The sequence below is a fragment of the Serinus canaria genome, chromosome 10, assembly GCF_022539315.1.
Source record: "Serinus canaria isolate serCan28SL12 chromosome 10, serCan2020, whole genome shotgun sequence".
NCBI classification, from domain to species: Eukaryota; Metazoa; Chordata; class Aves; order Passeriformes; family Fringillidae; genus Serinus; species Serinus canaria.
In genome coordinates this window covers 3,006,426-3,031,794 of record NC_066324.1, presented here as the reverse complement: position 1 = coordinate 3,031,794, position 25,369 = coordinate 3,006,426, and the positions used below count along the sequence as shown (strand labels likewise).

The 25,369-nt window shown below is 46.5% G+C and overlaps 2 protein-coding genes across 5 annotated transcripts; one reads left to right on the top strand and one right to left on the bottom strand.

The window, feature by feature from the left end:
- Positions 1-1,638: 1,638 nt before the first annotated feature.
- ANKDD1A (ankyrin repeat and death domain containing 1A) lies at positions 1,639-14,068 on the top strand. 4 transcript variants are annotated; one of them, XM_009090043.4, is made up of 15 exons: positions 1,639-1,757; positions 4,127-4,230; positions 4,861-4,959; positions 5,550-5,648; positions 6,104-6,208; positions 6,452-6,550; positions 6,954-7,052; positions 8,191-8,289; positions 8,629-8,727; positions 8,943-9,041; positions 9,613-9,711; positions 10,872-10,967; positions 11,970-12,171; positions 12,868-12,999; positions 13,242-14,068. In XM_009090043.4, exons 1-15 carry the CDS (start codon positions 1,724-1,726, stop codon positions 13,301-13,303), a joined length of 1,527 nt encoding a protein of 508 aa, XP_009088291.1. In that variant the 5' UTR covers positions 1,639-1,723; the 3' UTR covers positions 13,304-14,068. The 4 variants fall into 4 exon arrangements, with proteins under 4 accessions (XP_009088291.1, XP_018769524.1, XP_050834492.1 ...); XM_018913979.3 differs by having other exon boundaries at positions 13,175-14,068; XM_050978535.1 differs by lacking the exon at positions 8,191-8,289 and having other exon boundaries at positions 13,175-14,068.
- A 118-nt stretch (positions 14,069-14,186) lies between these two features.
- SPG21 (SPG21 abhydrolase domain containing, maspardin) lies at positions 14,187-25,164 on the bottom strand. The gene is made up of 9 exons (XM_009090044.4): positions 25,025-25,164; positions 21,917-22,010; positions 18,367-18,528; positions 17,500-17,580; positions 16,748-16,893; positions 16,184-16,292; positions 15,635-15,742; positions 15,134-15,274; positions 14,187-14,843 (listed from the first exon to the last, which is right to left on the bottom strand). Exons 2-9 carry the CDS (start codon positions 21,977-21,979, stop codon positions 14,721-14,723), a joined length of 933 nt encoding a protein of 310 aa, XP_009088292.1. The 5' UTR covers positions 21,980-22,010; positions 25,025-25,164; the 3' UTR covers positions 14,187-14,720.
- Between the last annotated feature and the right edge of the window lie 205 nt (positions 25,165-25,369).

Sequence of the window (25,369 nt, the reverse complement as noted above, 5' to 3'; positions counted from 1 at the left end):
TATTGTACAAAAGAAGGGCTTCCCCTTTATCCAGACAGACCTTATGTTCACTTTGACTACCAGAGAGAGTGTCTTTTTTTTTTTTTTTTTAACTTCAGTTTGAATAAAAGGCAAACAAAACACAAATCCAAATCTCTCAGAGAAGCAGCTATCCATAAACCACACATTCTGTATTTGTTCAACAGCTTAGGGTCCACCTCCCCATTTCACAGCTGGACAGGCCAAGCCGTAGTGATCTAACTGCATCAGCTAGCACTTGGCTACCGAATCCATCAGTGATGGGTTTCAATGAAATGGAAACCACTGTCTCCCTGCCCTGAAGACAGTTCTGGTGTGTACAGAGGGACACGTTTGGAGAAGCAGAGGGTCTCTTCTTATCTGCCTCCCCCCACCCCCTATCTTCCAACACACCAAACGCCCCACGCTTTCTCACAGAAGCAGCAGGGATCCACACAAGGGTCCCCGAGATCAGGATGTACCCCAAAACTGCCCCGAGCCCAGGGAACAACCTCCTCTGCCCCCGGGACTCTTCTGCTAGAGCAGGAAGTCGTGGCAGGTGAACAGCACTGGCACCCTCATGTGGTGACAGGCATCAGAGTGAGCCCACAGCCAAAATCAGCGGTACAGACACAGATACTTCTCCAGAGGGACTTCTCCAGGGAGTCCTGACAAACACCATCTGTGGGCCAGCATGGTCTAGGGACGTGATATAAACCTGATGTAACCTCTCCTATCCTGAGACTAGCAGCAAAGAAAGACAGAATGATCTGGGCTAGAAGGGACCTTAAGGATCATCCAGTTCCACCACCTTCCATGGGCAGGGACACTTTCCACTATCCCAGGGTGCTCCAAGCCCCACCCAACCTGGCCTTGGATTCCTCCAGGGATGGGGCTTCATATAAGGTCTCCCCGGAGCTCTCTCTTCTTCAGGCTGAACACCTCCAGCTCTCCCAGTCTGGCTCCAGAGCAGAGCTGCTCCAACCCTTGGAGAATTTCTGTGGCCTCCTCTGGACTCACTCCAGCTGCTCCATGTCCTTCTTGTGTTGGGGAGCCCAGAGATGGAAGCAGTATTACAGGGGAGGAGTACTGTGGGGGACCCACAGAAACAGATCTGATTACCCCCTCAACCTCAGCTCACCCCGGTTTCTTCCTTATCATACTACCAAAATGGAGAACAAAATAAAAGATAAAACCAGCCCAAACGCTGAAACTGGAGAAGTCACTAAAACTTTGAGGGAAAAGCCCTTTTGCCCCCTCCTGCACCTGCTGAGGGACGTGTGGTAACGAGAACCTCATTCCCAGGAAACATCAACCCCTGAGCCGTGCTTTCAGGGGGAAAACAAAAACAACCCCCCGTATTTCCTACTGCTTAGAAATCCCTCTCCTCCCAAATTGTTCTGGAAACACAATTAAATTAATTTTAAATTAAATCACCCACCACCTCGAAGCAGCAGCACTCAGCAGAGCCGCGCTGAGGTGAAGGGCGGCACCTGGCCGAAATGGCGGCAGCTGGATGTCCCCCCTCCCCAAAATGCCCGAAAATACGGTGTTTGCCAAGAAGTGGGCTTGTTTTATGATCTTTTGCTTTAAAGAGCAGCAAAAGAGCAGCGCGGCGGCGCCGAGGTGGCCTGCGAGGAGGCGGGGACGCGCCTGTCAGCCTGCTCTGAGGCGGCGGGGACGCGCCTCAGCTCGCCCTGAGGCGGCGGGGCCGCTGTGTCGCGACATGGGGGACGACTTAGCGTCGGAAGGCGACACCCGTGAGTGGGGCCGAGGCGGAGGCTGCCCCAGCGGGGCGGGGGGCGCAGCGCCGTGAGGGGAGATCCGTGTGGCAGGGGCGGGCGGGAGCCGGCGGGACTGAGGGGCGGTACTGGGATGCCCTTAAATAGAACCGGACACCTGAAAATCCGCTGGGAAACAAAGCAGGTGGTTAAACCTACCTGTGAATCAGGACTGCTGTTGTCCAAAAGCATCCTGCGCCGCTGAGATGCTGCACATAACTCTGGTACCCCGCACTTGGGGTTTTTGGCCTCCTTAGTGCCTTGGTCCCCATCCCAAGTTGACTTTGTGTCCTGCAGCCCCAGGTAGGGCTCGGTGGATGGGTTTTGCACGTTTCTTTGCATGTCTTTCTCCTCCTTTGCTGCTTTTCTACATCTCTTGCATAATAAACTGCCTGTGAGTTGGTGCATTGCATTGAGGGTAAATAAAATGTTTTCTACACTGTTTGTGGTAACTGAATTCATATTCAGTAAGCCATGAGGAACCCTGGAATCTGAGCTTGAAAGAGAAGGAACACTGCTAAATATCCACTGCAATGTTGCTGCTGGACAGGTGCATGCCATGCTGAGGAGTGCATTTACACTTACAGAGCCGCTGTGGAGCTTGTAGGAAACTCAGATCATCAAACTGTTACTCATTGTGTTGCTGAAAATAAATAAATTGTGGCTTATACAGCCTTAGTGATGCCAGATTTGTTACTGCATCTTCACAGCTAGTGCAAAGAATAGCTAAGGTGGTTTGGCATCTCTTGAAAATGATGCTTTGTGTATCCATAAAATGTAAGAAAACGTTTCTATCACCTGGAGAGCAGGGTCAGCAGCATTTGCCTAATTGAAACATAGGATTTATTCCACTGAAGGGAGATAAGCATGTACAAGGAGGTGGTATGTGTGTAGCCATTGGTGTTAATAATTAACAAAATCTCAGTGTTTTTCACCAGTTCTCTTGATATTTCCTCTCAAATGAAAGGTCCATGCAGGGTGAAATGCCATCCTGTTAACACAGCTGACAAGGTGATAAGAGAGTCTTAAAATACAGTATAGGAAATCCTGCTTCTTGCAGAAATCAGCATCCAAATCCTACTGCCTCCATTGTAGCAACAGGTCCAGCACTCTTCTCAGATGACCATATCTGGTGTTAAGTGGATAAACACACTATTGCTTGATCCTGTCTAGCATTAAAATTTGTGTTATTTGTGTTTTTCTTGAGCTAAAGTTCTTTTGTTTGAAGGCAAGGGGAATGGAAACTAGAGGATGAGATTATACCTCTGTTGCTCTAACAGTCCATGGTAGGGATGCTTTTCTTCTGTGCCCTACAAAGAGATGAATTGTGCTATTCAGGCAACAAGTCTGGTTTTCTCCCTCAGTAGGGTGGAATGGGAACAATAATATATTTTGATGCCTTTTGTATGGCACGTGGTTAACATGCAGTTGATATGTTGGAACAAACTGAATTTGCGTTGAGCCCCTCAAACTGCAGCCTGGGTTCTGGAGAAGTGTAGAGGAGAGCAGAACCTCTGGGCCAGCCCTCCAGTAGGATGTGACAGGCCAAGGGTCTGACTCAAGCACTTCTTGAAAGAATTCCCCAAAAGCACTAGCACAGAGATTGAGTCCAACAAACACTGACACCAGCCTTGCCAAAAGCCTTCAGAGCCTCCCTGTCGGGCTGTGGCAGTCAGAGCCTTGCTCTTGTTTCTTGGCAGGAAGGTTTATTTGATGAAGGAGAAGATTGCTGGGGCAAGGCCCAGCATGGGGAGTAAACACTCTTAAATTGTGCCTAACTGTGCAGGACAAGTACTGCCAGTCATGGTAAATTATGTGCAGAACTGCCATGGTTTATTAAGAGATGCAACACTAATCACAGGCCAGGCTGGCAGTTTTGTGCTGCTTGGCTGGTTCAGGTTGCCTGGAGGGGACTATATGTAAAGGCCTCCTTGTAGAGCAGTGGCATGTAGGTGGAAGGATAGAGGAAAGGGTCTGTGTCATCTCAGAGCCTTCACACTGACTCTGGGTCTCAGAGGGTGCCCAGAGGATATGGACCTCATGGATCAAAAGGCTTTGCAGCTGGAGCAAATCCATGCGGAGAAAGACACTGAATTGAAGTGGGTGGGACTGGAAGAGCACTGATGTGGCACAGGGGTAGTCAGAGAAGGAGAGTCAGTGGTAGGATATGAATCCAGCAAACATGCCAACATCTGTAGGGCTGGGATTCGTGCTGGAAGAATCTTTCTGCAGTCATCCTTCCCTGAAGCCACCGGGGCCGGTGAGATGAAGGGGAGGTTTGTTGGGGCATGCTGCTCCATGCCCCTTGCCAGCACTGTTTTAATGCTCACTCTTCTGCTCTGCTGCAGTGCTTCAGTCAGAGAAGGAGTTCCATGATGCGGCGAAGCGAAATGATACAGCCAGGATGGAGGAACTCATCAGGAGAGGAGTTGACATCAAAGCCAAAAACAATGTAAGTCCTGGGTTTTTCCACCTCCAAGCTGCAGGAAGTGCTTAGGGCATGTTTCAGAACTGCAGCTTCTTAACGCTACTCTTCTCATTAACTGCTTAATTTGTCAAAGCTTTAAAATACAACACCTATTGCCAAATGGGGCCTGTAGCAACCAAGCAGTTTTCACAACACACTGAGACCCCCAGCACTATCATCCTGGCCACACTGGAAAGCTGCAATTGCCGGATAGGCATGATTGCTGTGAAAGGCTCTGGTTTTGCTGTCTCTGTACAGGAAGACTGTAGGACAAACTCTGTTTCTGGTGCAGGTCTTTCCTTGCTGACTAGTAGGTTCACAGAGACATAGGATTGCCCCCATCCCTAGTGTTTCAATCTGCCCATTTATTGTCAGCAGTGTTCTTCACTCTGTGCTGTCATTATAGTCCAGAACTGCAGCTCCTGAGCAGAAGGTGGCTGACACCTGTCTGCCTGACAGGAGAGCAGAGACAGAGGGCTGCATCCAAAGAAAACTCTGCACAGTGCAAGAAATTCTGGCTCCATAGATGGCCAAGGATATTTTGGCCTTCAGAAAGGCTAGTGGATACACACACTCTGCACACTCAGCCTTCCCTGTCTCTGTCCTCCCTTGCAGGCGGAGCGGACTGCCCTGCACTGGGCTGCGGGAGCAGGGAGCGTGGATGCTGTGCGGCTGCTCCTGGATCACGACGTCCCTGTAGATGACGAGGACAGTGTACAGAGGCGACTCTCCCTTGCATGTGCTGCACGTGTGTTCAGTGCTGAGGCAGTGCTGGGGACTGGGTGCTAGGCCAGCAGTTACACACTGCACCTTAGCCCTGGGTGGTTGGCACAGGGTGGCACCCTGCACCTGCTGAGCAAGGGGCTGTAGCAAGCCTTGTTGGCACATGTGTTTGTGCTCTGTATTTTGGCCTTTTCCTTGCATGCACAGTGACTTGGAATAGGCTGGTAGAATCTGTGGAGTTTTCCATAGGGCATGGGGACACTTGGCTTCTTCTGATTGTGTTGGTGGGGCTTGTAGGATGACAGTGACAGCCTAAAAGTTTTCTCTTCCCCATACAGTCAGGCTAATATACACCTTTAAATAGGTAGTAGCTGCCAAGAAGCAGGTCTCTGCTCAGCTGTTTTGAATATCTGTGACAGGAATAATAATAATTGGAGAAAGTGCAAGTAAAAATATATACTAGTGAGAAACAAATAGATTTGGAAAACTTTATTAAGCTAAGAGGACAGCTTCCCTCCAGGATGGGGATGGTGATGGTGATGGCTGCAGTTTAACTGTAAGTATCATTCTTTTTTGCCCAGTTTGGAATGAATGCTCTTCTCCTGTCTGCCTGGTTTGGCCACCTCCGTGTCCTGCAGATCCTTGTCAATGCTGGGGCCAAGGTTAACCGTGTCAATAGGGTGAGGGCCTCCCCGTGTGGATCCATCACTTGGCTCTAGACAGTGTTGGGGGACAGAGAGGTTTACCTGTGAGCTCAGTCGTGTGTGACAGCATCTGCTCTGTGTACTGCCATCTGCACTCTGACTTATCCCTGAAGCAGGTGTAATAATTGAAACTCTGGAAATGAGCACAGCTTCCTCACCTCATGTTTGTGCAGTGCTGATGTGGGAGGTGTTACAGAAATGGGAGATGGGTTTAGTGAATCAGCAGTCCTTGTATTCTAAAACAGACCTTGTCTGGGAAAAGGGGGATTAATATTTCAGTCATAACTTGCTGTCTGCAGCATAAGGAATTTTAGTCCTGGAGGTGCAGGGAGAATGAAATGGGCTTTGCTAACAGGAATAGGTTGTCAAAAGAGACTGACTGTCCCACAGTATTTGACCTTTTGAATGAGCAGTCCTTTGTTCCTCTCCAGAATGGCAGGAACCTGCTTCACTGTGCAGCTCAGAGGGGACACATCCAGGTCATGGAGTTCATCATGGAGGACTTGGAGGACATGTGTGTGGATGAGACAGACAAGGTAGAAAGGCTTTTCACAGCTTTGTTTTATGAAGTCTGGTCTTGCTGTGCTGAGCTTAGCAGCAATGTTGCTCTTGGTCTTGGGAAGAGAATCAGATTCAGATGCTGCTCCCAGAAGTCTTCCTGCGGAGTGAGCTTAGGGATGATGGGGATTCTGGGGCTCTGGTCAAACTTCTTGCAGCAGATGATCTGATCTTGTGCTTTCTGAGCCTTTTGGACTGTGTTTCTCTGTTTCCTTCCAAAGATGGACAGGACAGCGTTTCACCTGGCTGCAGAGCACGGGCAGCTGGAGGTGGTGGAGCTCCTCCTTCGGCTGGGTTGTTCTCACAGTGCCAAAGACAAGGTACGGGCACAAAACCACATGCAAGGGAGCTGAAGTCCAAGGATTAGGGGATGTGAAAACCAGGGAACAGAATCCCAGACGAGGCTCAGGCAGGCAAGTTGTCCACAGTTGTTGCTATGGCTGTGGAATGTCAGGGCTTTTCTTCCCTATCCACTTCAAGCCATTTTCTTGCTTAGTTCATGATTTCTCTCCAGGACTTTTCAGGCAGGATACACAGCAAGCCTGGTGGACCATGATCCAGTTGAAGGTTCTTCCCTTGCTGCAAGTATAGGAAGATTTCTTCATATTTGTGCTGCTGGTTACAACCTCCTTTTCAGCCAACTGGATATATGTTGTGCAAGGTTGTGGTATATGAGCACTCAGTCCTGTGAGACATATGTTTATAAGTAATGTTAACTTTCAGGAAGAAAATACAGCATTGCATTTAGCTGCTAAAAATGGACACCTCTCTGTGCTGGAGAAGATTATAGATGTCGGAGTGGACCTTGATGAAAAAAACTCAGTAAGTACACTTAAATTAAATAAAAAACACATCCGTTTTGCCCTTTTCCCCCCTAGAAATACTCTTCTGCCACAGTCATCAGGCTGAAAAGCCAGTATTGACAGGAGAGGTCTAGAAAATAGCTGATTTTATCTAAAGCCTGTGTGGGTAAAGGCAGGTCACACTTGCAGAGTATCTGTGAAAGGTGACATCTGTCTTGGACCAATTTCCGGCTTTAAAGTGTTTCCTTCTCTTCCTGCTGTATCTGCACACCTACCTTATCACTCCATTTAATCTCCCTTTCTCTCCCTGACCCTTGTACATTCAAGTGTCTAAATCGTTTTTGAGTGTGTTTTAAACTAAACCTCACCATGCTTTGAAGTATTGACTTAGTCACTGAACATATGGACCTTCTGTTTGAGATCTCTCTTTTGACAGATCCACTCTGGAAAATTATGTGGCTGGAACACAGTTAATGACTTAGATAGCAAATATTGGCTTAGTATCACTGTTATTTATTCCAGGGCGCACTCCCAATTAAGTTTATCAGCATTTTTTTTTAGTCTTACTTGGTTACTGTCTTTGAAAAGTGTATTTGATTGTGATTAAGATCTGAAGGAAAGGGGGAGCCACCTTCAGTGGTAACTGGCAACATTTGTCTACCCCCACATGAGTTGCCCTTTCTGCAAAGAGCAATAATAAAACCAGATGAAATCACTTAGGAATTTTGCTTGCTTGCTTCTGTTTTCTTGTGATGAAATGAGCTGCAACCCTTGGAAGGGAAAACCAGTGATAGAGGGTCACAGATTTTGAGTTCTATCTCTGGGCTGTTCCAGGAAAATGGTTTGTCTTCGCTGTCCGTGTGAAATCCTTTTTGGTTTGTTGATGGGCTGGAGGGGAGGAAAGATGGTGAACACAATGTCTGTCTTGTGGCCCACAGCCAGTGACATTCAGGACAGAGCAGTACTCTGGTATGTCCAGGGCAGATAATTGTGTCCTCTGTTTTTGTAACGATCAACTGGAGATCCCTGGCCATCAGAACTGGTACTGTAATATATCATGGATTCAGAAGATGGGGTGGAGTCTGTGACTAGTTCCACTGCTCTGTCTTGGCCTTGTCTACAGAAATGTTGCATGTGTCCTTTCTTGCCTTGTGCAGGAAGGACTCACAGCTCTGCACCTGGCTGCTGAGGGGGGACACAGCCACTGTGTGAAGCTGCTCGTGGAAGTGGGTGCTGATGTCAATGTCCAAACCCAGGTTAGCTCCATGGACATGTTTCCATTCCCAAACCCTATTTTGTGGATTTATGCCCACACGTGTGGCTTCCCAGGTCACCCATCATAGAGAGAGAGGTCATATGGAGCCCTGAATTGAGGAATAGCACAGGGAGTTTAGAGGAAGGTAAATGTGGTTTTGTACAAAGAGGCAGGTGAAGCTCCCTGGTTTGGCTGGAGACAATCTCCATGAATTTGTCAGTGCTGGGCCATGGGACTCTTGCAGGAGGGACCAGGGAGCTCTTTGTTGGTAGTCTGTAACAACTGCAGCCTCTGGGAGGAATCCCTGAGTAACACTCCTCTCTTCTGACTTGCCTCTCAGAAAAAGATGAACTGCCTTCATTATGCAGCACTGCACGGCTATGAGGAGATAGCCAGGATCCTCATGGATGCAGGAATCCACACGGATGCTCTCAATCATGTGAGTCCCTTTCAATGCTCTCACTACTAAAAATAAAGTAAAACCAGTTTGTGGAGCTGCTCAAGAGCACAAAGCAACTCTGGAAGGACCAGTGCTGCAGCATCCCTGTCAGCTCCCAATGACAGGCAGCTGAGAGTAGGATGTGCTGGGCACAGCATGGTCCTTTCAGTGCAGTGAGCTAAGCTCTCCCTCAGTGTAGGATCTTCTTTCCACAGCAAAATGCATCAGCAATGCACATCGCTGTCCTGCAGAACTTCCCAGCTGTGGTGAAGCTCTTCATCAGTGCAGAGTGTGACCTTGACATTCCAGATAATGTAAGCCTGCAGCTCCTGCTCTTTGTGTTTGAAATGTGAACCAGATTCATGGGGGATTTTATCACCTTGGGGACAGGATTAAAGAGGAGTACTTTAAAATGTGGAGAACTTGGAAGTGCAGCTTAGGAAATGTGAAACCTGTGAAATGATTCTAAGTGTTGCAGTGAGGTAATCATATGATGGTGTTCAACATGAGGGCAGTGCTGTGTCCCCTGCAACATTGCATAGTCAGGTTCTCTTATCCTTGCTGGAAGCAGGTTGGAGAAATTTCAAGATGGAATATATTCTGCAAAATGTTTAGAGGGCTGAGAATTGGAGGCAAGCCTGGAGGTAGCTGGTTGTCTCACCAAACTGTAATTTTCTGAATGAGGGGCTTTGTGTAGCTTGTTTTGCTTAATCTTCATACTTGTAACGATGTTCTCTACTGATGATACCATAAAATTGACACATTTTATGTTCAGTTTTACTGGTTTCCATTAAACAGTCCCAAGATCCTCCTGGTAGTGTTCTGCCCTCCCAGCCTCACACTTGTCCTTCTCTGAAGTGTAGTCCTTTCTCCCTCCTTCTGCAGAGGCAGCAGACCTCACTCCACATCGCTGCAGAGCACGGCAGGCAGGACATTGCTGAGATGATTCTCATTGCAGGAGTTAATCTGAAGCTAACAGACAAGGTAAGGGTCTCTATGGGTGAAACAGGTTCTGTGGGAGTATGATAGATACTAGATAGATAACATGATGAACAATGCTTTCTTTCTCAAAGTTGTTCTAGTTCCTTCTACTTGTACTATCATGAACAGCAATATCAAAGATTTCCTCAAATAATGGTAAGTAATATACCTGAAAAATTACAGCACATTCATTCTAATAGGTTGAAAGGATCTGTTTGGTATAGATCTGGCACAGTTCTGGGGCTTTTGGCATTTGATAAAACCAACAGAACGAATTTCAAGAGCCCTGAAAATGTAGCATGTGCCCAGAAATGCTGGAGGCCCTTGGGCAGGGATTAAAATAGTGTTTGCCATTTGCAATGGGTTAGAGCAAGTGCAGACCTGAAACCACCTGGCTGAACTGGCCTTCAGCTGTGGTGAATGTTTGTCACCTTTCAGCACTCCGTGGAACTGCAGTGACACTCAGCACAGGGGACACATTCACACTTTTCTGTATGAAATTTGGTTTCTGCTCACATCTGAGGCTAGAACTGTTCTTCCTGTTATGCCTGATGCCTGGGCTGGCTTGCTTTCCTTCATGCAACTTTCAAATCTTGTTCTTTTCTGCCTTCTGATTTTAGATAGAAATACAAATCTCCCCCTGCCCAATCCAAAATCATATTCATGAAAGGAACATAGCCACATTTTCATAGTCTCATCAGCCTGTGCTTCTCCTGAGACACCATTTTTAATCATGTGTATCTGGAGCCCGTAAAGTTAATGAGGTTGTGTAAATCATTTTGGTTTCATGTGTCAGCAAACCTCCTGTGCAAAAGGCTGTAAAATACCTTGGACTGTAGAGCTGAGCTGGTTCTCTGATGGTTGCTCTCATGTTGGTGGGTTGCAGCTTTTCCACTTGGCAGGTGAAGCTTTTCCAGTGGCTCCTGCAAAACAGGCAGACCCCTTGTAGCAACAGAGGAGATGCTGCAGAGCCTGGAAATCCACTCCCCATGCCCTGAATGCAGGAGCTTCACAGCAGCTCACATCTGAAGTTCACAGGTCCTGGTGGCTGCATTACTCAATAGTCCGTGTGCCCCGGCTGCTGCAGATGCTGGGTGGCTGTGGAGACTGTACCTCCTAAGGTGCAAAGTCTTTTCCAGCTCATTTTTCCTTTCTAATTTCAGCAAGGGAAAACATCTCTGGATGTTGCTGCCCGAGGCAATCACATCATCTTGGTGGACATGATTATCAAAGCTGATCGATTTTACAAATGGGAGAAGGTGAGCAGCTTACACAACAGCCCCTGTGCTTTCTCCTCTCCATTGACACTCCACATACCAGCTGTCAAAGAAAAAGAAATACAGGACATCCTGTGACAGCCTGACCTCTATTTTCATCCCCTTACTAAAGAAAAACAGAAGTCCTCACCATGCCAACAGCATCTACTTAAGGCTTTCCTTCTTTAAAAAGGCCTCTGCTGTTAGAAATCCCAGGCAGCACTGCTGGGAATAGGGGTTTCCAAAAATTATTTAACAGCTGCTCCCAAAGGGGTAGAATTAGTTCCTTTTCCCAGAAGGAGACACTGAAGGACTTGAGCAAAAAAATGCTTGGCCTCAGGTCACCAAAATGGAATTTTGAGAGTTTTTCAGCAGTAGAGGGAGACAGTTCTTGTTGGAGTCATATAACCAAGTTCTCCCTCAAAGTGCAGCCTCTCAGCCCCAGTCTCCTCTCTGAAACCCTGCCTATCCCAAGTCTCTGCCCAAACCAAGCTGAGCAAAGTGAGCTGGAAGTACAGCCCAGCATCACATCCCTTGCATGTTCTTCAGTTTGGTTGTCCTCCCATGGCAGTGCTCCAGGGGGGGAAGCAAAGGAAGGGAAGGAGAGCATGTGCCTGTGTCACAGGTGCAGCTTCAGGGTCATGGTCAGTGTATCAGGCCCCCTGCACTGGCTTCCCATACAGCCCTAGAAAATGTTATGCAGCCTGGCATGTAAGCACTGTGAGCATGAGCTGACGTTGCAGGGAAGCAGATTTAATTAAATTATTCTGCCCCAAACCCCAGATGAAGGGGAATGTAGAAATGCAAATTGTGATCTGGATGGGCTTCCACAGTGAAGTGGCCATTAATGGTGTTTTAACCCCGATAAGCAGAGAGTGAAATGAGAATAAAGGGAATAAAAACATGAGCTGTGCCAGAAAGAACTCACAAAGACCACAGAGCTGAGGATGTGGGAGGCTGCAGAACCACAGGCACTGCTGCAGCACCCCTGTTCTGGCTCTGCAGGACAACCTGAACAGCGACTCCGGCTCGTGGGTGGCAAAGCACTTGACCTTTAAGCAGGATCACAGGCTGGAAACACAGCACATTCGCTCAGTCATGTGGAGATTAGCCACTAAGTACCTCAGACCTGGGGAATGGAAGAAGCTGGCACATTACTGGAAATTCACGGATGACCACATTAGGGCCATTGAGCAACAGTGGACAGGTATAAAAAAGCCTCCCAGGTATTTTCTTTTCTTTCCTTAGACTGTTTCTAGAAGATAAAGCTGCAGTATGAGCAAAGCGTGAAGAAAACCAGTTGGTTTATTTGAAGCAACCAAAAGATTAGGTTAAAAATTCTGGTTTTACTGAATGTGGAATTACCTACACACTGTAATTTGTCTAGGAGGCATGCAAGCAGGGGAATTAGTGGTTCTTTGCTCACTTCTTAGGAGACATTTGGCAGGCTTGTGAGTTCTTGCTACAATTCTTGTTCTATAGAACAGAAGAAACTTGCTGGTTTTACTTTGAGTAGCAAGAAGGCTGTGAAGTCTTTAGAATTTAAGTAATACATTAGCACAAGCAAGGACTGAGGGTCAGAAACAGATCACTGCTAGTTCTGGCTGGTTTCAAGAACTCTGTAGCTTGCATGATGTGAGCAAGGGGCCAAGCTGTGCTCTGAAGGCAAAAACTGTATTGCCATGAAAGGTTGTGCAACAAACCCAAACTCAGCCATAGCCACTCCATGAAGTTCCACACAAATCCAGGAATCCCATCACAACCAGGAATTAAAACCATGCTTTACAGACTCCTAGTAAAATCCAAGTGGAAGGAGGGGGTGTGCAAACCCACCAGGGCAGAAATCTGCTCTGGTCAGGGCCATGCACTCTGAGTGTGGGATTTCATCTGTGGTTTGATCCAGGCACTAAAAGCTACAGGGAACATGGGCACAGGATGTTGCTGATCTGGCTCCATGGTGTGATCATTGCGGGAGAAAATCCAATCAAGGGACTGTACGAAGGCCTGGTGGGGATCGGGAGAGGAGATTTAGCAGGTAATACTTTTGTCTTCCTTCAAATAATGCACACTGAGCATTATTTGAATTAATTTACCCAAATTCTGGGCTTAGACAAATACACAGAGGAAAACTTCAGTGAAGCCAACTCACATGAGCTGAAAGCACCTGCTCTGCCCCCTGGCTTCCATTACATGTAATCTCTTTTTCTTAGGTTTGATAAATGAAGAGATCCTGCCATGGCTTTATTGTTCTGTGCAACAGATCATTCTCTCTTACAGAAAGTATCAGGAAAAAAGCAAACGCAGACTCCACCTCTCCACGGAAGTGCACAGCAATGTAACACCAGGGGCATCCTCAGCTGGTCTCACAGCCACAGTAGAAACACCTCTCTGCTGCTGAGTGAAGGCAGATGCAATCTAAGGGCTTCTTGTCACAAACTGCTGGCACAGCTGCACCCTGCTGGACAGGAAATGACAAGGGTAAAACAAATGCTTATGGTCAGAAACGCCTCTACACAGAAGGGAGATTTTTATCAGCAATTTCAAACGGTCTGAGCCCCATAATGAGTTTGGTGAGCAAGCCTTGTCATACTGCATCAGGAAATATTACAGTTTTACTGTAACTTGTCTACAGCACAGTTTTGTATATAAATTTTCAATTGTCAAGTGTTTGAGTTACTGAGGGCAAAGGCTTTGTTCTCAGAAATGTTCTTTACTTACCTTATTTATTCCCACCATAAGAGAACTTAAGCAAAATCAAAGCCACTCTTTGCTCCTTTTGGAACCTAAGGGGATCTTTAATGCTTTGACTCTTCACAAAAGGTTTGAGAAGAATATTAACATATGCTGTTTATAAATGTACATAAACATGTATGTTTATAAATCAAATCGGTGACTCTGACCATTTCAAAACATCTTTTCATTTGTCATGTAATCCTTCATACTTATTTTTTACAGCATCTCAAGGGGAAAATAATGTCTGTATTTCAATAAATCTAGATTTTACCCTTTAAAGTTGCAAGTTATATCTTGTCATTTTTATTAAAAAAATACTACAGCATTTTTTCTTAGAGCTAAACCAGTACAACCTTATAGTTAAAGCCTGAGATTAATTCAAGCAGGTGGTGGTAGTTTTCTTCATTTCCAGAGGTGTTTGTAGAGGCAAACCAGGACTGCAGTGAGCTCAGCTGTTGTTTTCTTGGAGTCAAAACAAGAGACACTTGCTGAAAGTGAAGTTTTATTGAAAACCATTTTTATGCAGCAAGAAAGTTAAAAATTCAAATGCTTTATTTCAAATAGAAACAAACTAACTTACAACACAATGTACGAAGCACATAAGTGACGGCAATATTGACACTTAAACAACTTTTAAATGAAATATTCAACAAAAATATATGTCAGCTTATAAGTACACAATCTGCATGTGGTAATATATACAGCCAAGTGAAAAATATAAAAAGAAATACCGTTCTGCTTAAGAACATGATACAGTGAAGACTTTGGTAGAAAAAACGTCTTTTATTTTTAAAAGTGTAGTCTTCTAAGATGCTTCCTTGAATCCAAAGACTAAAAATTAAACAGAGCTATCCCATTACACTGCTGGAGGTTGCTGTCCACGGGTAGTGCACTGACTGTTGATCCTGTTGGAATCACACAGTGATAATCGGCTAACACGAGGGAAAAGGCAGAGTGGGAACAGCTGATTGTACACAGGAAGACCACCAAAGCAATGCCTCTGTTCCACTGGCACTCCCAAGCCTACTGCTCCTCTTGCTCGTTGCTGGTGTGAAGGCTGATCTTTTGGACTTCCAGCTCTTCTGCACTGACCATGGAGGGATCAATGGCTGCATACCGGGTGCCGTGGAACTGCAGCAAATGGATCTGTTGGGCATGGGAAATAACAGAAACAGGTGTAGGAGCACAGTATTTGGTAAAATAGAAACATTCCTTCTGAGTAACTTTTGTGAGGGTGAAACCACGGCTCTGGAGTACAGGAGTTCAGAGACACAAAACCCCCAAAGCTGGCCCAGTACAGACACAGCTGCTCCCAGCCCTGCCCTTTGGTACCAGCAGCACAGAGAAAGGGAAGTTTAGTAACAAAAGAAGCTCAACAGGAGTTTCCTTCTACTGTTGTGGCTAAACATGTTCATAGATTGAACTCAGGAACTCACTTGAATATACAAGTTGACTTCAGCACTCCTGCAGAGGTAGGGGAAGTTGCCTCCTGTTTTGAGGTGAGCTCTTCTGGCATTAGGGTAAAGCTTATACATTTCTTCTTTTGCTTCCGTTGAAAGCGCACTTTGGTCAAACACCTGTGGAACAAGTCCCAGCAGTGAGTTCTAAACCTCAGATTTTCTTGTTACATCAGATTGGCTGCATGCTGCTACCAGAGGAGACCCTCAGCTTCTCTGTGGAATGGTGTTAATGAAACAAAACAAGCAAACCTGGGCACTGACAGCTAGCAAGCCAATACTGTAATATTGAAACATATGGCACAGAATATCTCATTCATAACGCAGCACAGAAAAGCCAGTGTTGCCCAGTCAGCAGAAGGCTTCCCTAAATAGGAAGTTACATGCTGCAAATGCTTTCTAAGTTGCTTACTGAATAGTGTGGCTCCACATGCTAAAGGGAGGAAATAGTGTTTAATTAAAAAATTGAGATTCACTTACATCCATAATGGTTACAGGGATGTCTCGGATTTTGTGAGGTTCTACATAGGAGTTCTGGCAGTTGAGGGTGAGTCGTGAGGCCAGCTCACTCTGGCCCAGGCTCTCCAGCTTGCAGTAGAGAGAAAAACTGATTAACAACATATTTCACTGCAGGAAGCTAATGCAATATTAATAATACAGCCAAAGAGGAGATAGTTTTAAAGGGATGGAGGTTGTAATTCCAATTTAGTATTACTCTGCAGGAGACAAATGCCTAAACCACATTCCATGAGTTGTTCCTGCCCCCAGAGCATGGCCTACAGACCTATCCCACCATTTTCTCCTTTTCCACCTCAGTTCCTTAACTCTTCTTGACTGACACAAATAAACAGAACTAAGGTAGAGGGTCAGTGAATCAGTTAAACTGCTGGGACTGTGACAGTCAACACTGCTAAAGATCCACTTCCCACTCCTCCCTCCTGGGTCATGAATAAAGAAAGCAGCAGAAATATCCCCAACCTCCCAGTCAGTTACTACAGAGTGACACCACAGCCATCAGAGCACACCTACCCTGTCCACCATGAAATCGATCCCATCAGCCATCTCAGGATCTAGAGGACCAGATGCAAAATTCCCAAGGACAATTTTTTTCAGCATAAAAGCAGGCATCAGCCAAAAGCTAAAACAGAAATAAGATGTAACTATATCTTCAGGCACCAAGGACTCAACATCAAGATGCTGTATTGTAAATACTTTCTTTCCTTGCAGAGGCTTTGTGTTTTAACTTCAAATTAAATCCTTGAAGAAACTTCTAGTTATGTAGCAAACATATACTTTAAACATAGTGAACAACACTCTTCTTGCTCTAAATGGTTTTGTTAGACAACAGGCAGAGTTCTTAAATCTGGCCACACATACACAGAGGATCACAGAACAATTAGTCTAATTCCACACTCTCAGTTGTTAACATTTCCATTCTCCTTGTGGTATGCTTTTAAAAGCCACAAGTATTCCATTCCACACCTCCCTCCCCTAGGCTGGAATCAGGTTAGACACATATCCAACCAATCAATGTGACATTTCATTGCAAAAAAATTAATGCCATGAGTCTGCTTGCATGTCTGTCTGCTTTACCTGTTTGCTGTCCACGTCTGATTGAAAATAGAAGTGTCACTAAAGGCATTGCACAAGATCAGAGACTGGACTCTGGGAGATTTGTGTGTGTATTCAGCAAACTTTTGAGCCAGAAAGCCTCCCAGAGAAGCACCAAAAAGGTGAACCTAATGCAAGGGAAAAAAAAAAACCAAAACCAAACAGATGATGAAATATGACCTCTGAGCAGAGTGTTTCATTACAAAAATAGGTCATTCAAGTATACCTTGTCCTTATAACCCATTTTTTTAAAGAATCACTGTTCCATTCATCTCCTGGTTTTATGTGCAATATAAATGTGATAAATACTAAAAAAAGGAAATGTTTCCCAAAGACTCATAGTGCTAATTTCTTTGTGTTCATCAAGCTTAAGAAAAAACCCAAATATTTCACTTTGTTCTCTATGGCTATTCCAGCCCAACAGACTCAGCTGTGGTGTTCTGTACTATATGAGTTAGGAAAGATAACTTCCACAGGATCTCACAAAAAATGAAGTTAACCCATACAATTTAATAGTCCTGGAATAGCAGTTGAATTTAGGCCAAGTGTGACAATTTCCAAGGGCATTCACCTTCAAAAATAAACTAGTTTCAAATGTGAAATTGCAACACAGCCTCTTTATTTATAGGCTGTATTTTTGTATCCTGTTTTTTGTACTGGCTCTTAAATGAGACTTTCAAACATCAGGTTTTTATTGCAACAATTTGTCCACTGCCTTGTCTTGGAGCACTCACTTTATCCAGCTGAAGGTGGTCTAAGAGTTTCCTGAATCCATCACAGAACTCAAGGTGATCCCAGTACACTGGATACTGCAACTAAAATAGCACAAAGTTAGAAAAAACTGGCTGAGATCCTGCTTCAAAGTTGTACCAGTTCTCACACTGAAAGTTTCAAGACAGTGCTGTGCCTCTCCCGTGTTATGAAGTTCCTCTTCAAGGTCCCCAGAGCCTGAGGGTGCCAACACCTCCCCCTCAGTTACACAAAACCACAAAGTGCCACAGAGCAGAGTTTGCTGGGGAAAGTGCAGCATTGCCTCACTCTGGGATCAGTGGCAGGGGAGGCTGGAATGGTTCTTCAGTGATTTTGTAGCATGTAACAGAAACTGAAGTCATTAACTGCTGCAAAAGGCAGTGGTACTCCTGAAGCCAGGCTGTTTAATACATTGTACAAATCAACACTTCAGCTCAGGAGCTGAGAAGCCCCAAAAGAGCAGGCTGGTAGGATTTAGGGAATGAATCTGCAGCTATTATATAGTCTAAGAACCATGTTATCCACATTCCCAAAGGAAAACATGGAAACCCTGAACTAGCTCATGTGTTTGCCTCAGGGCTAACAAAGATGCAGCTGGAGGGAAAAAATATTTGTGTCCAGGACACACAAGGAGGAAAGAAGGCTGAAGTCAACAAGGTTTTGGTAACTGCTGCTGTGGACATATAGCAGATTCCAGCCTGGATCCATATGCTAACTACTCTCTAGTGCAACTTAGGGAATCCACCAAAAAACTCTGTGCTAAGTCAAAACTAAGAAATTTATTATCCAACCTCTAATCAGAACAACAAGCACAAGTACACCACCTTTGACACAGGACTGGGAATACTCACAGCAATAACTCTGTAGCCCCATCCAGTCAGTGCCAAAATTTGCTGGAAAAACACATCTGCAGTCCCACTCACAGGAGGGAGAAATATAAGAGGGCAGCGAATGCTCCTTGGCCCTGCATCATACAGTGACCAGACTTTGCTGTCATCATCATCTACTATTATCTGGCAAGAGAGACACAGAGGGGAGGAAAAACACAAGACAAGTCAGGTTCTTCAGCCAGCTTCCAGGATGGCTTCTAGAAATTTCCAACTTCTAGTAAATGCTCTAATACTCAGGACCTTCTTTTACTCTTCACAATAGCTTTCAGGCTGTTTTCTAAGTGGAATGACAATGTGGATACAGCTGGAACAGAACTGTGGCCACACACCATCAGACAGAATATTTTGTGCATTGTGACATAAGCTGGATAATGAACTGCACCTCAGGAAAGGAGCCACCATGCACAGGAGAGACCCAGGAGGTCAGTTCAGGGTACCAAGAGCAGCAGCTGGAGGCTGGAAGAGCGAGCACTGCCCCAGGGACAGCTTTTGAAACAACCATTGATATTTGCATCCACGGACAGATGATGTTACAGGTCTGGAACCACACAGGCCTGTGGAATCAAGCAGGTAGCACCACAAATTATTGATCTGAAACACTTAGAGCTGCCTGCCAGAAACGGAGACACAGACAACTCCCAGGGCAGCACTGCAGGGTTGACCTGGAGGGAAAAATGCTTCCATCACCTGGCAGCATCTCAGGAGCATCTGGATTGACCAGGACACACAGCTGGCTGAGGGAGATTACTCACACCCGAGGTGCTATCCTGAATGAGCAGCTCCTCATACAGGACCACAAGTCCTAGCAAAATTAGTGACTTCAGAAGTGTTAAGAATTGGGTCTTCTTTTCTAGCAGCACCAAAGCCTGGCTTGTTTTGACAAGACCTGTTCTACCAGAAACTGCTTTCTATACTCTAGATGTTCTTTCAACTCCACAACCCAGCAGAAGCTGCATCTTGTACCAGATCAACAAGCACAAACCTCTGGGGAAAACCTAAGTTAAGCAGCCAGAACGCATCCCCTCTCTATATCAAGATTTTATAGCTTTTTGAACAGTAATATACAAGCACAATTTGCTTTTCCAACCCAGCAGCTAAGCTTCTCAGCAATCAGAGGAGAACAGTGTATCACAAATCAGATTTGCTTGACTAACAAATCTGCTGCTAATAAAGCCAGTATTTCAGGCTCTGGGAGCATGTGAGGAATCACATGGTAAGGTTGTTTTCTAAAGTCTTTATGAAAAAAGACAGATTGCATACCAGAGCCTCCAGACCACTGAAACCATTTAAACATAAACCTTGTACAAAAGCCCTCCCAATCCCCACCACAACTCCTTGCACACAACCCCTGGGCTCCAGGCCTTGCTGTTCTCAGCTGTAATTCCATCAGCAATGCTGGATCCATTCAGGGTGGCTACTACCAAGTTTACCTTTAGGACTATTTCCAAAGGCACACCACAGTCTTTGAAAAAAACCAAAGTTAGTCCATGCCAAGAGAGCTGAGGCAGACAGACAATGTTTCTTTCCTTGAGCCCAGACAATGAATCAATGGTTTAAGCACTTGTTCTGGTGGATTTCTAGCTGTAAGCTGGACAGTTTAACTCCAGCTCCTAAGCTGTGTAGGCAGCAGTGTGGTTAACTCCTGACTTGGGAAGGCACCAACCTTTTTCTTGTTCTGGTTGATCGATGCAGATCAGCTACAGTTCAGACAGAAGGTAAAACCTGCACTGTCTCAAAACAAAGAGCAAAACTATTTAGCAGGGCCAGAGTGTCCCTTGATGAAAACTTTTAGGAAGGACTCAGATAAGAGAGCAAGTGGTGTATGCAAATAGAGGCGCAAAGGCAAAGCAGAAGATTAGGTTTAAAAATGTTGTTTTCTATGCTGTACTTCCTATATCTGACCAGGGCAGGAAGGAGGATGGAGCTGTGCATTTCCTGTGCCTGTTAGGAGAAACATTTCAGCACATTCTCAAACAAACTGCTCTGGCTCTGCTTCCTTAGGTTAATCTGACAGCAGTTACCAAGGCTGGTCATTCCCTCCTCTGTACTGCACATGCTTTGCACTTCTGGGGGGATAATGCAGGCAAATGGATTCCCAAAGACTGCTTCAGAGAATAAGTAAATTTTCAAATTGAGCTTTTTTTAAATTCCTTCTCCAATAACCAGGACTAGTTTGTTTATTTCTTCATTCCCCATATTCAGCCCTGTGGCATCATTTGCCTTTTGAGGAGACAGAAGCACTCAGGAGGGTAAGACATTCTCAAGGCTGAAGGTCACCAGGTCACCATCAGCTTCAGCTTACACACATCCCCAGTTATGAAACCCTGAGCACTGGCAGCAGCTGAAGGCAGTGGCTGGCACTGAGCTGCAGCAGAACCATGTTTCCTCGGAACCAAAACCTCCAGCTCCTTCCATTCACCACCTTGCATCCCACCAAGCAGAACCTCAGAGCACCCACACGTCTTTCTACTGGCCCTGGCTTTGGTGACCCAGTGAGGCACTGCCTGAAGGCAACAACAGAGCACGTGGGGTCAGCAGCAATGCACCTTTCTTATCTGCAGAACACAAACTGGCAAAAATTAATGAGAATCCTGCAGCCTTTCCCTAGAGGTGCTTCTGCAGCCCACACAGTCCTCCAGGTAAGGGAACCACACCAAAGTCAGCTTAGCCCAAAATCAAACTATAACACACCTGAGGCTAGACAGGACACTGCTGCTCAGCCTGCACAGCCACAGCAGTGACTTTGCTTGCAGCAGCAGGGTGTAAAGGCAGGGCTGTCCCTCTGTCTGGCACAGTCTGGGCTCCTGCAGGTCACTCTGTAACCACAGCCCCAGCAAGCCTGACCTGCAGAAGGTACACAGTGCTTTAGTGGGTCAGGACTTACACACTGCACTCCATGCCCTCTGCCACTCAGCATGTAGAGAGCAGAAGTTGGAGCCCTGCACACCTCAAACATTCTCCTGGGGCTCAGTGAAAGGCAGTGGGGAAATCCAAGCAAGAGGAGAAAGTGGTTGGACAGTGTGACTAAGCAGAAGAAACTGTCTGGGTTTTTCCCCTGTGGTTAAGGACATTCCCTCTCACAGGAGCCTGCCTGACTGCTGGGAAGGTGCCTTTGGACATTGCTTTGGCCTGAGGACAATAGGCAGGAACAGTGGAGGTGGCTCTGGCAGCTCAGTCCAGTGCCCTCAGGCTGCTCTGAGAGGCCACACAGGTGATGCCCAGCACACAGCACTCCCCTGGAGCCCCCTCCTCAGCAGGGCTGGCACTAGGATGGCAGGTACCACGGCCATGGCTCACAGCTGACACTCTGCTCCCCACCACAGGCAGAAGTGACCTCCAAGAAGCTCATGAAGATGAAGGGTGTGCTTTCATGCACTCACATGACATGTGGGACAAGAGTTCAGGAGACAAAGCAGCTCAGTAGCACAGCCACAACTGCTCTGCATTAGCCACACTGAGTCTCTTCCCCTAAAAAACAAGAGGAGATATTTCACCCACAAGATGTACATACCTTTTTAAGAGGAACTGTGCTTCTGAACCAGTTATAGTCAGGAGAGACTTTAATCTCTCCCATGATGTTTAGAAAAAACTCAGCTTGGGTCAGCCTGAAAAAGAGAGAATGAGAAATCAATAGCACGGTTTCACTGTGGGCAGTTCTCAAAAGCTCTGCTATGTAAATAAAGCAGTGCAGGCTGATTTGCTCTTATCAGTTGATGGCACTACCTCTGACTCACACCAAGTTCACTTTTGCTCAGTTTTCATCAAAGCATGCAATTATTCTCCCAAGAGGCAGTCACCTGACTGCCTTACTGCACCAACCTAATTAAGAAATGATGATGCTTCTGTAGCAGCATTCCCGTGTGACAGCTGCAGAGAAAGTCAATTGTGTTGCAGACTGTAAGTGGCTTCAAAACCTAAAGCATCTTCTTGGTTTATTTTAAATTGATATGGCACTCCAAGTTTATAGCTAATAAATATTCATACAATTCACTCAGGAATTCACACCACAGACATTATTTCATGAACCTACTCAGTATTCAGGTCACGTTTTTCCATCTGAGTATAACTGACCTAAACGAGTCCCAGAGCACATCAGGAACATCACCTGATCCGAGGCTTAATTTACAGAAAATCCTTGAAATTTTAATTCTATCCACACAGAAGCAGGCTCTTGTCAGGAGTTACCAATGAAGAAATCCTTGAAGCACACCAATTAATACAGCACAAATTGATTCTGAGTTGGATCCACACAGGAATGCCACTAATTCACTCCCCAGCCAGAATGTCCAAGCATACATAATGAGTATCTTATAATACTCCATTAATTAGTAATAAACACTGAGGTAGCTCCAAGATTTAACTGTTTGGATTTTCTTTTTTAAGCAGCAAGAGACCATTAGCTTCCATTTATACAACAAATGGCATCAAACACTTCTGAAGTTTGCAGACTCAATAGCTTCACCCTGAAAGCCAGCTGCCTTGGGAGATTATTTTCATGCACTCACACACAGCACTGAACACAGAAAAACAAAGAAACTTTTGCTCTTGTTACTTAACAGTGGCCAAGTTTAAATCAATAGATTTTGTTTCTTAATTCTTTATAAAGTAAGACTTTGTTGTGTTCTGTGAGTCACTCCAATTCATTTGTCCCTGCAGGAGAGCTGCTGGTGGACAGCTTAACCAGTTTATGGGGTTACAGCTGGATTAACTACAATTTCCTCATCTTTCAGTCTTCATTTGCCATCTTCCAAGTGAAGAACATATTCATTTTAAAAGGGAAAGTACTTTCTAAATTGCATGAAAAACACACACCATCTACAGAGCACATGCTATACCTCCCATGTTCAAAGGTTTGAGGTGGGATGTTCAGCTATGGCTGCTGTTTAAATTTTGTGTGGTTTCACTCTGGTGCTTGCACCAACTGTTCTGCTCTCTATCAAAGTCTGGCAGCAGGTAAAATTACAGCTAGGGTAAAAAGTATCTATTCCAAGAAGCTGCAAAGCAGAGCAGGTGCAAGGATGCTTTCCTAGGCTGGGGGCCTGCAGTCACTGGAGCGAGGAAACCACAGCTCACACTAATTCCTTCCCATAACCACACATCAAAAGCTTCCTGAAAGCTCTTCAGCAAACAACAGAGTGACAAAACCGTGGCAGAAAAATTACAGGAAATGCCTTAAAACACACATTATCTTGGACTGTTACAGTGGCAGGGCCAAGAAGCAGAAGTCACAGTCAGGGCACCGAAGGGACACAGAGGCGCCGGAGAGGGAGACTCTCCCTGCTGCTCTCTCTGGTCGCCAGAGAGGGTTGGCAACCTCCTCCTGCTGTGATCACCCCACTGCTTCTGCCACCTCAGTCCTTCAGCACCCTTAAGCTAATTGCTGGGGGCTGGGAGCAGAGCTGTGCCATTACAGCTGGTAAGGAAAAGGCACCATGCAGGTGGACTTTGTGCTGGCCCTGCACCTTGTCTGATACCACAGTGAGTTTAGAGTCCACCTGAAAGCCAAATGTTGAACTTCCCAGTTCACCTGTTACCACTCCTGGAAGTGAGCCATTGGCCACTAACACCTGGGCTGATTTCCACCAGCTTTCTTCTGAAGGAGCATCTGTGATTGCCACTCCTAAGGGCTGCCTTTCTTTCCAGGCAAGAGGAAACTTGCACTAGAGACTGCCCTCTTACTGAAATGGGTTTTTTTCTCCTTTGCACAGAAATGCAGCATTAAATTTGTACACACAAATACTCACATTAACAACAACTACATGTGCTTTCCAGCCACAGAGAAGCTGAACCATCAACTCAAAACAGGGATTCAGCTACTGATGGTAACTCAGACCACAAAGAGCTTGATGCTCTTTGTCATGATCAGCCTCTAAACACCCAAGTTTCATTTTTAGTAAAACCAAACAACATGAAGAACTTCAACATTTTAAAAACAATTCCTCTGGAAGAATCATCTCTGGATGTGCTCAGAGCACTTGGTAATAGTCTCCCTGTGAGTTATTCCTCTACACTAATGACATCCTCCATTCATTATTGATTTTAAAAGACAATGAGAAAGAAGATTTATGGGTAACTGGCATGTGGCAGCAGCACCTTCCCCTCTCCCCCAGCACTGCTCCCACCAACCCTGCCCCATGCTACCCCCAGCCCCTGCTCCCTCCCCCTCCTCACCCGCATTTGGCTCCACAGCTTGGCGGGGAGAAGGGGACAAGACCCCAGACGCTCAGCTCAGGCTTTCCCCTCTGCAGCACAGGCTGAGGCAGCCCCTACCCCAGAGAGACCCCCAGCCAGTGGAGCCCCCAGGGGGGCTCTGGGCTCCCCGCGGGGCCGCGTCCCGACCCTCTCCCTTCCCTCCCTCAGGGGTCGAACGACCCCGCTCCAGAGCCCAAAGACATCCCCGTCCCGCACTGTCCCCCGTCCCCTCCGGGCTGACGCTGTTCCGAGGAGCAGAGACCGTCCCGAGGGGGCAGAGACTGTATCGAGGGGCAGAGACCGCCCCGCTCGCCTCAGCGCCCACCGGCCCCTCAGAGCTCCCTCCTCGGTGCGGGGCGCTGAGATCAGGGGCAGGCCCGTCTCCACAGCGAGACCCCCGCCGTTCCCATCGCTGCTGGGCGCTCACCGGCTGGCAGGGCCCGGGGATAAGGAGCAGGAGCAGCAGGACCAGGACCGGGAGCACCGGAGCCGCCGCCGCCTCTCTCCCCCTCCCGCCCCGCGCGCCCAGCCGGGGGCACCCGCCGGCCGCCACTTCCGGGTGCTGCGCCGCACCGCCCACGTGACCCGGGGCGGGGCGTGGGCAAGGCGGAAATAGCTCCGCCGCCATCGCTACCGAGGCGGAAGTGAGCGAGGCGGGCGCCATCGCTTCTGAGGCGGAAGTCACGTGCCCGCTGTGTTAATTCATGTAATGACTTGCAGTGGAAGGGACTTTTTAAGACTCGTTTTGTTCCATCCCCCCACGGTCAGGGAC

Coding starts and splice junctions, on each gene's coding strand:
- SPG21 (XM_009090044.4), bottom strand. CDS start 21,979: ATGGGAGAGATTAAAGTCTCTCCTGACTATAACTGGTTCAGAAGCACA. Junction 15,743..16,183: donor TCGATTTCATGGTGGACAGG/GTAGGTGTGCTC, acceptor CTCTACTGCAAG/CTGGAGAGCCTGGGCCAGAG. Junction 15,275..15,634: donor TCCCTGTAACCATTATGGAT/GTAAGTGAATCT, acceptor CTTGTTCCACAG/GTGTTTGACCAAAGTGCGCT.
- ANKDD1A (XM_018913979.3), top strand. CDS start 1,724: ATGGGGGACGACTTAGCGTCGGAAGGCGACACCC. Junction 5,649..6,103: donor AGGTTAACCGTGTCAATAGG/GTGAGGGCCTCC, acceptor GTTCCTCTCCAG/AATGGCAGGAACCTGCTTCA. Junction 8,290..8,628: donor ATGTCAATGTCCAAACCCAG/GTTAGCTCCATG, acceptor CTTGCCTCTCAG/AAAAAGATGAACTGCCTTCA.